General features: G+C 40.7%; 1 protein-coding gene across 7 annotated transcripts in view; it reads right to left on the bottom strand.

The window, feature by feature from the left end:
* The window catches only part of SLCO4A1 (solute carrier organic anion transporter family member 4A1), a 921,682-nt gene that overhangs the window by 54,667 nt on the left and 853,099 nt on the right, over window positions 1–13,916 (bottom strand). For 5 of the 7 annotated variants that reach the window (XR_006367160.1, XR_006367159.1, XR_006367161.1 and 2 more), the window contains one exon: window positions 2,340–2,529. Coding sequence is in view for 2 of the 7 variants with exons in the window: in XM_044090404.1 (XP_043946339.1) it covers window positions 2,395–2,529 (135 nt within the window). In the remaining 5 variants the exon portion in view is untranslated. Of the gene's footprint in view, window positions 1–59; window positions 2,530–13,916 lie in introns of those variants that run through there. The other 2 variants (XM_044090405.1, XM_044090404.1) reach the window with 2 other exon arrangements.

Below are 13,916 nucleotides of genomic sequence, written 5' to 3' on the forward strand. Positions count from 1 at the left end.
GTGGAGTATGCATGCATGACATGACTGGTTGAGAACATGCGATTAACATAAACAGAAAATAAATCCCTGCAGTACTTTCTTCTTTAATGGAAGCACAATGCTTACCGTACATTATTATATAATCAGACCATGTCTCAGTAAGAGTACATCCTGCAATGGGCTTTAGATTACATCCTTTAAGAAAATTTGTGAAATGGCATTTCAAGCGACATCTCTGAAATGGCATTTGGAAAAATTCAAAACTGCAGGGATTGAGGCCAAAGCCGTGACGTCACATCCTGCATACAGGGCTGTGTCTCATATACCCTCTACTTAACATAACCAGATCTGAGGCCCCTCATACAGGGCTGTGCCTCATATACCTTCTGCTTAACATAACCAGATCTGAGGCCTCTTGCAGTTGTGACTAAGTAAATGTTCCCACTGCAGAGACCTCTGTTCATACATTCACAGGTCCAAAGTTTAATATTAGGCTGTTGATCTGCAGGAATATTTACAGCCGAGCCACAAGATCTCATATCGTGAATACCCATAGACAGGAATAATTAATACCCATTTATAATCCACTTCAGTGAGTGCTTGAAAGGCAGACCTGGGGTGCATTTAATACTTAACTTTAAACCCTTTCATTAAAGGCTTAATGAACCGAAGCCTGAGGTGAATTTATGATTGCCTAAACAAACCTCCAGGTTGCACTTACAGAGGGTCAAGGTGCTGCTTTGTTTTACATTAACGTTAAGTATATTCCAGGTGCTGCTTTGTTTTACATTAACGTTAAATGTATTCCATAAAATAGTGATTCTCTGGAGAGGCATCTATCTCATTAGTAGGTCCTATTTACATTTTGGTGGAAATTATGATTTCCTGAGCAGATGTTTACACAGTTATTTGTTTTCTGGATGTGCAGAAGGTAACATCAGACTATAAGGCTCTGTAGGTCAGACAGAGGTTCACTCTTGAGTCTATAGGAAATAGAAAAGACAGAGGATACATTGACATGATCAGCACAACTAAAAACATATACCTTTGATTGTTTTTGTGAGAAAATGTTGCAATCACTCAAGTTGAGTTATATACTTAGTTGTGTATATGTGAAAGTGGTCAGTAAACTCTATTACAGGCCTAATGATGGAGGAGTGAAGAGGGGTAATGACTTTCTTGGACTTTAAAGACATCAGTCAGCATTCAAGGGAGTATCACCTGTCAGGTCTCAGGTGAATGGGTGCCTTAGTTTGCTAAAGGACACAGTGCTGCATTTCTTGGCATTAAGTTTATGGACATGTTCTAGGCACCATGTATTGGTGCTTGTTAGACCCTCCTATTGAATTTGGAAATATAATAAGGAATTTATGACTGCTAGGTCTTTGCAGTCATCCACAAACTGCCAGCCACAGACCCTTTGTGACAGGACATTAATAATTTGAGCTATGTCTCTGTTTTCATTATAATATTTCCAAAATGCCAATTGTACTTATTCAAACTTCTGTTGAGCATCACTGTTTTTATCTCATGTTCCAGTAAAGTATCAGAAATTAATTTAATTCCACCGTGTTTGTAGCAGAAGCCAGAAAAGCCCATACTGGTTTACTGAATGCCTTATTTAGGTAATGCACACTCTTTGAGAAAAGGATGGAGCATTAAACATCTCCCATGCGATGATTTCTCAGTCTTCTGAAGACATCGTAATCTTGGCATGTTTTTGAATGTCACTGCTTTCTTTCAATATCTCGGTGCTGTGAACGGTCAGAGAAGTATTTCAATGAGGAAGACTGTATTAGTTATGCCAAACACGGCATCGGCTATGTCTACTATATGTTGCTTCATGGGAAACAAGGTGGAATAATTAATATTTATTCCAAAACAATCAGTGATTAAGCTATACTCTCTCTATATTTTGTAGCCTACTTATAACTTCTTTTTTGCACCTGGTAGACTTATTACAGTGAGTTACTTGATTCTGTCTTGTAAGAATGTATCATTTATTTCTCAAAATGGGAGTCTGTGTTCACTAGAATGTTATGTTCCATGAAATGAATGATCCTTGTATTTAATGCACTTCATCCATAGATCTTGAGTTATCATTAACCAGATGTTTGTTGCAGGAAGGCAGACAAATCAAAGTTTATGTTTCTATTTGTCCGTATTACCAACATTCTTTAAAAGAGTGTCCAAGTGCTTCAATCAAAGTGCATCATTGTTGCCTTGTAATACGTTTTATACTGGTGCAAAACTGCCAGATGTGCATCCAAGACAAGACACATGAAAAGGATGAGTACACAGATGTAAACTTAATGTGAACATTACTAGAATGTTAGATAACCTAATGGAATGAAAAGTACCCCATGAAGGTTAGTAGAATGATGCAGTGGCTGTGGATACAAGGCATAAGAGGAATTACGAATTGGTAGGTACTTCTTCAGGCAAGGGAAGTGCTTTTCCACCAGGATCCAGGACAGAGTTGGTTTCTGGTGAGTCAGGTGGAGGCCTGTAGAGCAGATATGCCAACAGGAAGAACATGGCCCCGAGTGCCTAAAAAAAAACAAAAAATGTAGACATCAGTCATTATAACAATCTTTAACTCAAGTGGAAAATTTAAAAGGAAGCAGCATTTTCATTTCTGGCAGATTAAAGTACCATCAGGAGGTGTTATTACTTCACTTTACATGCTGTGATCTTAAGAAGATGTTATTTATCTAAAAAGGCTGTTACTCAGATAGTCAAATATCAAACAAATGTTAGCTAATGAAATCTAGCTTTTTGTACTTTTTCTGCTAAATGATCCATTTCTCAATGTCCATATTGTCCAAATAAAGCACCACTTTACTGGTTTATTGAGAGACATCTGGTCAGAGGTCTTCCTTGACTTCCCATAAAACTGCATTTAGCCACAGATGGAGGTTCAGGCTGGCTCATATCAGCCTGCAACACTTAGTCTGAAAGCTCCGTAATGTTTCTCTCGTATAGTTCAGGGAGGTACATCTCAAATCATTTACACCTACATGGATTATGATGGAGTCATACTGGTACCTATGGCATAATGGCTTGAGTCACTATGCCACAGATCACCAAAGATTTTAAATAGAAGACAGGAAGTAGGAGGAAGAAGAAACCAGACTGAGGGCTCGGGAGCTGAGCATGAGAACAATGGTCACTCTGCCAAATGTGGACTATAAACTGAAAAGTAGACTGCGGAGGAAACTACTCAAAGGAGCCATCCCCTTTCCCCCGAGATAAAGTAACCTCCCAGAGCTGATTATATTAAATGGGGGAGGGTGCAAGAGGCATAGAGGCATTGCTCCAAACAAAAAAAATAATGTGGGGAAGGTTAAAAGACCAATATGCTTTCTGCCTTTGGTTGTCTTTTAATAAGAAATTACCATTTTTGATGAGCTGACTTTCAGTTTCATAAACCTAAATCACATTGGGCTGACCAGAGTGAGCACAATCAAGGAAGTGTGCAGTATATTTGGGGTAAAGAACATCCATGTGTCAGAGTACATGTGAGAACAAATGACTCAACAGAAAGAACAGTACAGGGCATTAGAAGACACAACAAGACCCACAGAGGTAACAGATGGATGTAGAAGCATGCAGTATATTTGGGGTAAAGAACATCCATGTGTCAGAGTACATGTGAGAACAAATGACTCATCAGAAAGAACAGTACAGGGCATTAGAAGACACAAAAGACCCACAGAGGTAGCAGATGGATGTAGAAGCATGCAGTATATTTGGGGTAAAGAACATCCATGTGTCAGAGTACATGTAAGAACAAATGACTCATCAGAAAGAACAGTACAGGGCATTAGAAGACACAAAAAGACCCACAGAGGTAGCAGATGGATGTAGAAGCATGCAGTATATTTGGGGTAAAGAACATCCATGTGTCAGAGTACATGTGAGAACAAATGACTCATCAGAAAGAACAGTACAGGGCATTAGAAGACACAACAAGACCCACAGAGGTAGCAGATGGATGTAGAAGCATGCAGTATATTTGGGGTAAAGAACATCCATGTGTCAGAGTACATGTGAGAACAAATGACTCATCAGAAAGAACAGTACAGGGCATTAGAAGACACAAAAAGAACCACAGAGGTAGCAGATGGATGTAGAAGCATGCAGTATATTTGGGGTAAAGAACATCCATGTGTCAGAGTACATGTGAGAACAAATGACCCATCAGAAAGAACAGTACAGGGCATTAGAAGACACAAAAGACCCACAGAGGTAGCAGATGGATGTAGAAGCATGCAGTATATTTGGGGTAAAGAACATCCATGTGTCAGAGTATATGTGAGAACAAATGACTCATCAGAAAGAACAGTACAGGGCATTAGAAGACACAACAAGACCCACAGAGGTAGCAGATGGATGTAGAAGCATGCAGTATATTTGGGGTAAAGAACATCCATGTGTCAGAGTACATGTGAGAACAAATGACTCATCAGAAAGAACAGTACAGGGCATTAGAAGACACAAGAAGACCCACAGAGGTAGCAGATGGATGTAGAAGCATGCAGTATATTTGGGGTAAAGAACATCCATGTGTCAGAGTACATGTGAGAACAAATGACTCATCAGAAAGAACAGTACAGGGCATTAGAAGACACAACAAGACCCACAGATGTAGCAGATGGATGTAGAAGCATGCAGTATATTTGGGGTAAAGAACATCCATGTGTCAGAGTACATGTGAGAACAAATGACTCATCAGAAAGAACAGTACAGGGCATTAGAAGACACAAAAAGACCCACAGAGGTAGCAGATGGATGTAGAAGCATGCAGTATATTTGGGGTAAAGAACATCCATGTGTCAGAGTAAATGTGAGAACAAATGACTCATCAGAAAGAACAGTACAGGGCATTAGAAGACACAAAAAGACCCACAGAGGTAGCAGATGGATGTAGAAGCATGCAGTATATTTGGGGTAAAGAACATCCATGTGTCAGAGTACATGTAAGAACAAATGACTCATCAGAAAGAACAGTACAGGGCATTAGAAGACACAACAAGACCCACAGAGGTAGCAGATGGATGTAGAAGCATGCAGTATATTTGGGGTAAAGAACATCCATGTGTCAGAGTACATGTGAGAACAAATGACTCATCAGAAAGAACAGTACAGAGCATTAGAAGACACAAAAAGACCCACAGAGGTAGCAGATGGATGTAGAAGCATGCAGTATATTTGGGGTAAAGAACATCCATGTGTCAGAGTACATGTGAGAACAAATGACTCATCAGAAAGAACAGTACAGGGCATTAGAAGACACAACAAGACCCACAGAGGTAGCAGATGGATGTAGAAGCATGCAGTATATTTGGGGTAAAGAACATCCATGTGTCAGAGTACATGTGAGAACAAATGACTCATCAGAAAGAACAGTACAGGGCATTAGAAGACACAAAAAGACCCACAGAGGTAGCAGATGGATGTAGAAGCATGCAGTATATTTGGGGTAAAGAACATCCATGTGTCAGAGTACATGTGAGAACAAATGACTCATCAGAAAGAACAGTACAGGGCATTAGAAGACACAAAAAGACCCACAGAGGTAGCAGATGGATGTAGAAGCATGCAGTATGTTTGGGGTAAAGAACATCCATGTGTCAGAGTACATGTGAGAACAAATGACTCATCAGAAAGAACAGTACAGGGCATTAGAAGACACAAAAAGACCCACAGAGGTAGCAGATGGATGTAGAAGCATGCAGTATATTTGGGGTAAAGAACATCCATGTGTCAGAGTACATGTGAGAACAAATGACTCATCAGAAAGAACAGTATAGGGCATTAGAAGACACAAAAAGACCCACAGAGGTAGCAGATGGATGTAGAAGCATGCAGTATATTTGGGGTAAAGAACATCCATGTGTCAGAGTACATGTGAGAACAAATGACTCATCAGAAAGAACAGTACAGGGCATTAGAAGACACAAAAGACCCACAGAGGTAGCAGATGGATGTAGAAGCATGCAGTATATTTGGGGTAAAGAACATCCATGTGTCAGAGTACATGTGAGAACAAATGACTCATCAGAAAGAACAGTACAGGGCATTAGAAGACACAACAAGACCCACAGAGGTAGCAGATGGATGTAGAAGCATGCAGTATATTTGGGGTAAAGAACATCCATGTGTCAGAGTACATGTGAGAACAAATGACTCATCAGAAAGAACAGTACAGGGCATTAGAAGACACAACAAGACCCACAGAGGTAGCAGATGGATGTAGAAGCATGCAGTATATTTGGGGTAAAGAACATCCATGTGTCAGAGTACATGTGAGAACAAATGACTCATCAGAAAGAACAGTACAGGGCATTAGAAGACACAAAAAGACCCACAGAGGTAGCAGATGGATGTAGAAGCATGCAGTATATTTGGGGTAAAGAACATCCATGTGTCAGAGTACATGTGAGAACAAATGACTCATCAGAAAGAACAGTACAGGGCATTAGAAGACACAACAAGACCCACAGAGGTAGCAGATGGATGTAGAAGCATGCAGTATATTTGGGGTAAAGAACATCCATGTGTCAGAGTACATGTGAGAACAAATGACTCATCAGAAAGAACAGTACAGGGCATTAGAAGACACAAAAAGACCCACAGAGGTAGCAGATGGATGTAGAAGCATGCAGTATATTTGGGGTAAAGAACATCCATGTGTCAGAGTACATGTGAGAACAAATGACCCATCAGAAAGAACAGTACAGGGCATTAGAAGACACAAAAAGACCCACAGAGGTAGCAGATGGATGTAGAAGCATGCAGTATATTTGGGGTAAAGAACATCCATGTGTCAGAGTATATGTGAGAACAAATGACTCATCAGAAAGAACAGTACAGGGCATTAGAAGACACAACAAGACCCACAGAGGTAGCAGATGGATGTAGAAGCATGCAGTATATTTGGGGTAAAGAACATCCATGTGTCAGAGTATATGTGAGAACAAATGACTCATCAGAAAGAACAGTACAGGGCATTAGAAGACACAAAAAGACCCACAGAGGTAGCAGATGGATGTAGAAGCATGCAGTATATTTGGGGTAAAGAACATCCATGTGTCAGAGTACATGTGAGAACAAATGACTCATCAGAAAGAACAGTACAGGGCATTAGAAGACACAACAAGACCCACAGAGGTAGCAGATGGATGTAGAAGCATGCAGTATATTTGGGGTAAAGAACATCCATGTGTCAGAGTACATGTGAGAACAAATGACTCATCAGAAAGAACAGTACAGGGCATTAGAAGACACAAAAAGACCCACAGAGGTAGCAGATGGATGTAGAAGCATGCAGTATATTTGGGGTAAAGAACATCCATGTGTCAGAGTACATGTGAGAACAAATGACTCATCAGAAAGAACAGTACAGGGCATTAGAAGACACAATAAGACCCACAGAGGTAGCAGATGGATGTAGAAGCATGCAGTATATTTGGGGTAAAGAACATCCATGTGTCAGAGTACATGTGAGAACAAATGACTCATCAGAAAGAACAGTACAGGGCATTAGAAGACACAAAAAGACCCACAGAGGTAGCAGATGGATGTAGAAGCATGCAGTATATTTGGGGTAAAGAACATCCATGTGTCAGAGTACATGTGAGAACAAATGACTCATCAGAAAGAACAGTACAGGGCATTAGAAGACACAACAAGACCCACAGAGGTAGCAGATGGATGTAGAAGCATGCAGTATATTTGGGGTAAAGAACATCCATGTGTCAGAGTACATGTGAGAACAAATGACTCATCAGAAAGAACAGTACAGGGCATTAGAAGACACAAAAAGACCCACAGAGGTAGCAGATGGATGTAGAAGCATGCAGTATATTTGGGGTAAAGAACATCCATGTGTCAGAGTACATGTGAGAACAAATGACTCATCAGAAAAGAACAGTACAGGGCATTAGAAGACACAAAAGACCCACAGAGGTAGCAGATGGATGTAGAAGCATGCAGTATATTTGGGGTAAAGAACATCCATGTGTCAGAGTACATGTGAGAACAAATGACTCATCAGAAAGAACAGTATAGGGCATTAGAAGACACAAAAAGACCCACAGAGGTAGCAGATGGATGTAGAAGCATGCAGTATATTTGGGGTAAAGAACATCCATGTGTCAGAGTACATGTGAGAACAAATGACTCATCAGAAAGAACAGTACAGGGCATTAGAAGACACAAAAAGACCCACAGAGGTAGCAGATGGATGTAGAAGCATGCAGTATATTTGGGGTAAAGAACATCCATGTGTCAGAGTACATGTGAGAACAAATGACTCATCAGAAAGAACAGTACAGGGCATTAGAAGACACAACAAGACCCACAGAGGTAGCAGATGGATGTAGAAGCATGCAGTATATTTGGGGTAAAGAACATCCATGTGTCAGAGTACATGTGAGAACAAATGACTCATCAGAAAGAACAGTACAGGGCATTAGAAGACACAACAAGACCCACAGAGGTAGCAGATGGATGTAGAAGCATGCAGTATATTTGGGGTAAAGAACATCCATGTGTCAGAGTACATGTGAGAACAAATGACTCATCAGAAAGAACAGTACAGGGCATTAGAAGACACAACAAGACCCACAGAGGTAGCAGATGGATGTAGAAGCATGCAGTATATTTGGGGTAAAGAACATCCATGTGTCAGAGTACATGTGAGAACAAATGACTCATCAGAAAGAACAGTACAGGGCATTAGAAGACACAAAAAGACCCACAGAGGTAGCAGATGGATGTAGAAGCATGCAGTATATTTGGGGTAAAGAACATCCATGTGTCAGAGTACATGTGAGAACAAATGACTCATCAGAAAGAACAGTACAGGGCATTAGAAGACACAAAAGACCCACAGAGGTAGCAGATGGATGTAGAAGCATGCAGTATATTTGGGGTAAAGAACATCCATGTGTCAGAGTACATGTGAGAACAAATGACTCATCAGAAAGAACAGTACAGGGCATTAGAAGACACAAAAAGACCCACAGAGGTAGCAGATGGATGTAGAAGCATGTTGACGTCAAGCAGGAATGGAAATCAAACCAGAAGTAGATAAAAACAGGCAGCAACTGAATGTGCCAAAAAACAAAAGAAAGAATATAAGGTGAAGCACCAGATGAGAAGGCAAGAAATGTGGAAAAAACATAAATATAGTTGCAAGTAGAGAAAATGTCTGGAAGAGCCTCATGTTGATCAAGAACAAATGCAGGAATGGTTAAGGAGAGGTGAATTCACATCAAGAAATGAAAGGTTAATATTGGCAGCCCAAGATAGTGGGCTACGTACATGCTGGTTTACAAAGTCCATTGAACATGTGGGATAAACAGACATATGTAGGTTTTGCAAAACCGAACTGGAAACAGTCCCACATGTTGGTGGTTGCGATGCACTAATGGCAGAGGGACTGTATACTGAAAGGTATAATAATGTGGCGAGACTGTTACACTGGAGATTGTGCAAACATTATGGTATCGAAGTGGCTGAAAAACACTGGAAACATGAGCCACAAAGAATCATAGAAAATGATGAAGTTTACATCACATAGGATCACCCAATACCAACAATTCAAAGATAGATGCTACAAAACTGGATATAGTTGTTCAAGAAAAGAAGACAAAAGTAGCATTGATCATTGAAATCACCACATCCAGTGACTACAGTGTCTTGCATACGGAAAGACACAAAGTCATAAAATACCTGGATCTGCAGGCAGAAATGAGAGCCATGTCAAAGAAAGATACCCAGACAGTTCCAATAGTAGTAAAAGCAACGGGTCTTTTAAAAAAGAATTTACAATTTATTTAGATATGTTACCAATTCATGTAACCCCTTACAAATTGCAGAAGGAGTCATTAATGGGCACATTGCGGGTGCAGCGAAGAGCACTTTTGGCTGACATCAAAGACTGAAACAATACTCATTTCATGAATGTTAATCGTACTTTGACTTAGGAATGGGGTCCAGTCCCGTCATGGTATTAGAAACCAAAAAGATTTGGGAGAAATTAAAAACGGTAGCAGATGGATGCAATCGTTTGTTATGCAAGGCTATCTTCTACTGAAGTTCTGCCAGCATCACTGACCAACAAACTAGTAAGCAGATTATCAATGTGTTTACCTGCTGACTAGTGGAATGCATTAAAGAATTAGGTTATGGGTTAATGCATTAAAGAATTAGGTTATGGGTTAATCAGAGATTGCAGGGATGCATTCATGGAGGAGAACTTAATATTACAAACAGACTCCATTTTAGTCTGGAAGAAATAAACTTGTTAAAAGTAGACTGGAAAGGTGCAGTCATAAAATTATGATTTCAGACTAAGTGGAAAGGGACAGAAGGGAAGCAACCAACAGCAGCAGAAGAAATGAAGAGAAAGAAATGAGGAAAAAATAAAAGATAGTTGGTGACAAAATAAAACTCCTCAATTTCAAAGGCAACAGGCTGGAAGGTATGTAATGCAAGGAGTCGAGAAAATAACATGGAGAGCTGTAGGTGTTACTGGAAAGGGAACCAGTCCACATAGCAAGGAAACAGAAACACAGGAAAATGAGAACTGGGAATCTGATTTAGTAATCCTAGATAAATGCTGCACATGACAGACAGGGAAAGAAGGAAGGTGAGAGTGCTGTAGCTTGGAGTGGACGAAACACTCCATGATGCTTCAGTGTCAATGACTCATCACAGTTGGCTTTGGTATTGCCAGATTAGAAGGTTGTGGGTTCTATTCTCAATCCAGATGATGTAAAAAACTATTGTCACTACAGTGCAGCAACTGGGGGGGGGCTTCAGATTAAACAATAAAACTGATTTTGTGGGGGGCTTCAGATTAAACAATAAAACTGATTTTGTGGGGGCTTCAGATTAATCAGTGAAACTGATTTTGTGTCTGTTTCAGTTGATAGTAGTTCAGGTGGATGTAAAATAATGGCATTTATCATGAAAAAAAACAAAAAAACAAAAGAGTAGGAGAAGTTACCCAGTGCTCCGGCCAAATTTCTCATAGTAGTATAAATACCACTTCAAGTCTCTCCTGAAAGGAGATCACTAGCACAGCAGGACTTACTCAGTCAACAATGGATAAATAAAATTAAATATATCCCCCACCTCACATTCACACTTGCATTTTTATATTCTGCGTATCACAGCTTCACAATTGATTTGGTAGTTAGCATAACTGTTAAGGTGTTTACCCCCCAAACAAGAAGTAGTATAGCAACAGTGTAGTGGGCAGAGCATTCGCCTTACGAGCAGGCATTCCTGGTTCGAGTCCCACTACAGCACATACCTACATGCTTTTATTCTTACAAGAAAATTGGCTAGATTTAAACTGGTAGATGCCAAACAAGGCATTACACTCAATTATGGGCCACATTAGTGCTGAGTATAGAGGGGTTATAACCTCTTTTGCTCTTAGGCTGATTCCTTTACTAATCAAGTGTGCTATGTAGAAAGCCATCCTTAGTTTCCTAACAGATGGTGGTCGAAGTTAAGGTCATGGTCAACTTGTGTACCCAAGTCCCTTACCACTTCATGGGTACTTGGGGTATTGTTGATTTGATAGTGTGAAGGGACATTGTTTGTGCTGAACGGAATGATTATGCATTTTTTTGCATTCAGTTTAAGACCATGACTAAGACACCAGTTGTTGGTCTGCGTAAGACCCTCTTGGAGTATACTGACATCATTTGGGGATTCAATAATTGCACCCATTTTGCAGTCATCTGTAAACAGTCAGCTGCAATGTCTTAGTTTTAACCTGAACCTCTGAAAAGTATATACCAAACAGTAGGGGACACAGCACTAACCCCCTTGGCACCCTGTTTGTAACAGATATGCTGGTTGAAGTGGAGTCACCCACTTTGATAGCGTGTGTCCAGTTTGTGAGCCAGTTAGCAACACATCTTACAACTAAGGGGTTTACATTCAGTTTTCTAAGTTTATTGGTAATGCCTGAGTGTGGGATTGTGTAGAAGGTCTTTGCCAATTCGAGGTATGCTGTGTGCACAGATTTGCCCTCATGAATGGCCCTGGTCACATTTTTGAAAAAATCCGCAAGTTTTAACAGGCAGGCTCTGCCCTTGATGAAGCTGAATTGGGAAGGAGCCAGAGTTTGGAGGTCATCTTTAGTTACAAGGTCTATAATATGTTCCCATGGCCTTACAGATGAGGCTGTTCAGGCTTATGGGTCTGTAACTCCCCGGGTCTGTTGCTAGGCCACCTCTGTGGAGGGGAATAATTGTTGCTGTTCTCTATTCTGCAGGAATAAGGCCTGTGGTTAGACTATGATTGAAAAGGGCACTTAATGGTGATGCTAGTTCATATTTTAGCCTGTTTAAAAGATGGCCCGGGATGCCGTCTGGTCCCATAGAGGCTGTGTTTTTTGCCTTGGACTAGGCTTTGATGACTTGTTCTTCAGATATGCAGGATGAGGTGGAAGTTTGTGGCAAGGTTTGCGATAGATCTGGAGGGGATGGGGGGTGAAATTTTCACCAAACCTCTCCACTAGCAAGTTTGCTATGTCTTTGGGGTCAGTGTGTGTGATACGGTTGCTCACTAGTTCTGCACATGCTTGGGTACTACCTTTTAGGGTGCATACATAGCTGTAAAAGGTCTTATGGTTATCCTTGGCTTTGCTAGTTACACTTTTCTCAATGAAGCCCTTAGAGGATTTGACAAGTTGTCTTATTTGCCTGTTGAGGCTGAGGAGGGTACTTTTCCACTGTTGGGGTCTCACCTTTGTTTTCATGGACCGCAACTTTCTGCAATTATTGTAAAGCTTGTTGATGCTGGATGTCCACCATGGTGGCTTGTTTTTACTTGGAGCTCTGGCTTTGATTCTTTCTGGTACAGCCAAGTCTATACACTTATGGAAGTGATTATGCAGGCTTTAGTGTAACCTTTGGTGTAGTTACCACTTCCAGTAGGGGGTGGGAGCTTGGAATGCATTTATACCTTCACCTCAAAGGGTATTGTTTGCCTTGGTGATGTTTTTTCATCTGATTTTGCCCCTTGTGAGTTCTGGTGTTAGTGCCAGCTTGAAGGTGACTGATTTGTGGTCAGATTTAACTAATGAGGGTCCGACAGTTGCAGCAGTGCATCCATTTGACATGTTAGTGAGGACCAGATTTAGTATGTTTTTTCCTCTTGGCAGGTTATGAACAATTTGTTCCAGGGCATTTGAGTTAACAAGTCAATGAACCTTTGTGCTAGTTGGTTAGGGCTAGCGTAGGTTCCCCAATTGCTGGTGGGATAATTGAAATACCCCATAACCAGAGTGTTTGGTAATATTTGAATTGTCTTCAGTTTGGTCAGGTAGGCTCCATGCATGTCATGATCCATGGAGGGGGGTCTATAACTGGCTATGACTTGAATGGAGGTTTTGCCCACCATAACCTGAACTTGGAGTAACTCCATGGAGTTGTCCAGTCTAACTAGATGGGAGGTAAATGTATCTCTAATACGGACAGCAACACTGTCTCCTTTGGTTCTCACATGTTTATTTTGCAGTCTGAAGGTGTAGAAGGCATTGTAGCTTTGCAAGGCTGGGGTGCTCTCTGAGGCCCTGAATCAGGTTTCTGTGACTGCACAGTCATCTACATCTTCCAGTGATAGAAGTGCTTCCATGGTTTGCATTTTTTGGTTTAAGCTCCTAGCGTTTAGCAGCATGACCCTTATTTTGTTATGATTGACAAATTTCACATCAGTAAGTTTGTTTTCGAGACTTTTCTTAAAAAAGGCAGTATGCGGGAGGCAAGAGCCTTTGCCAGCAGTGTACAGGTGCCAGGTGCAAACTGTCTCTGGCAAAGCAGAAAGGTTTGTTGACCATGGCATCATAGGCTGACAGGAACTGGTTCCCCCTTTGAATGACACCAAAAACTAAGTCAATTATT

The sequence above is a fragment of the Protopterus annectens genome, chromosome 12.part0 (genome assembly GCF_019279795.1).
Source record: "Protopterus annectens isolate FY-2018-M chromosome 12.part0, PAN1.0, whole genome shotgun sequence".
NCBI classification, from domain to species: Eukaryota; Metazoa; Chordata; order Ceratodontiformes; family Protopteridae; genus Protopterus; species Protopterus annectens.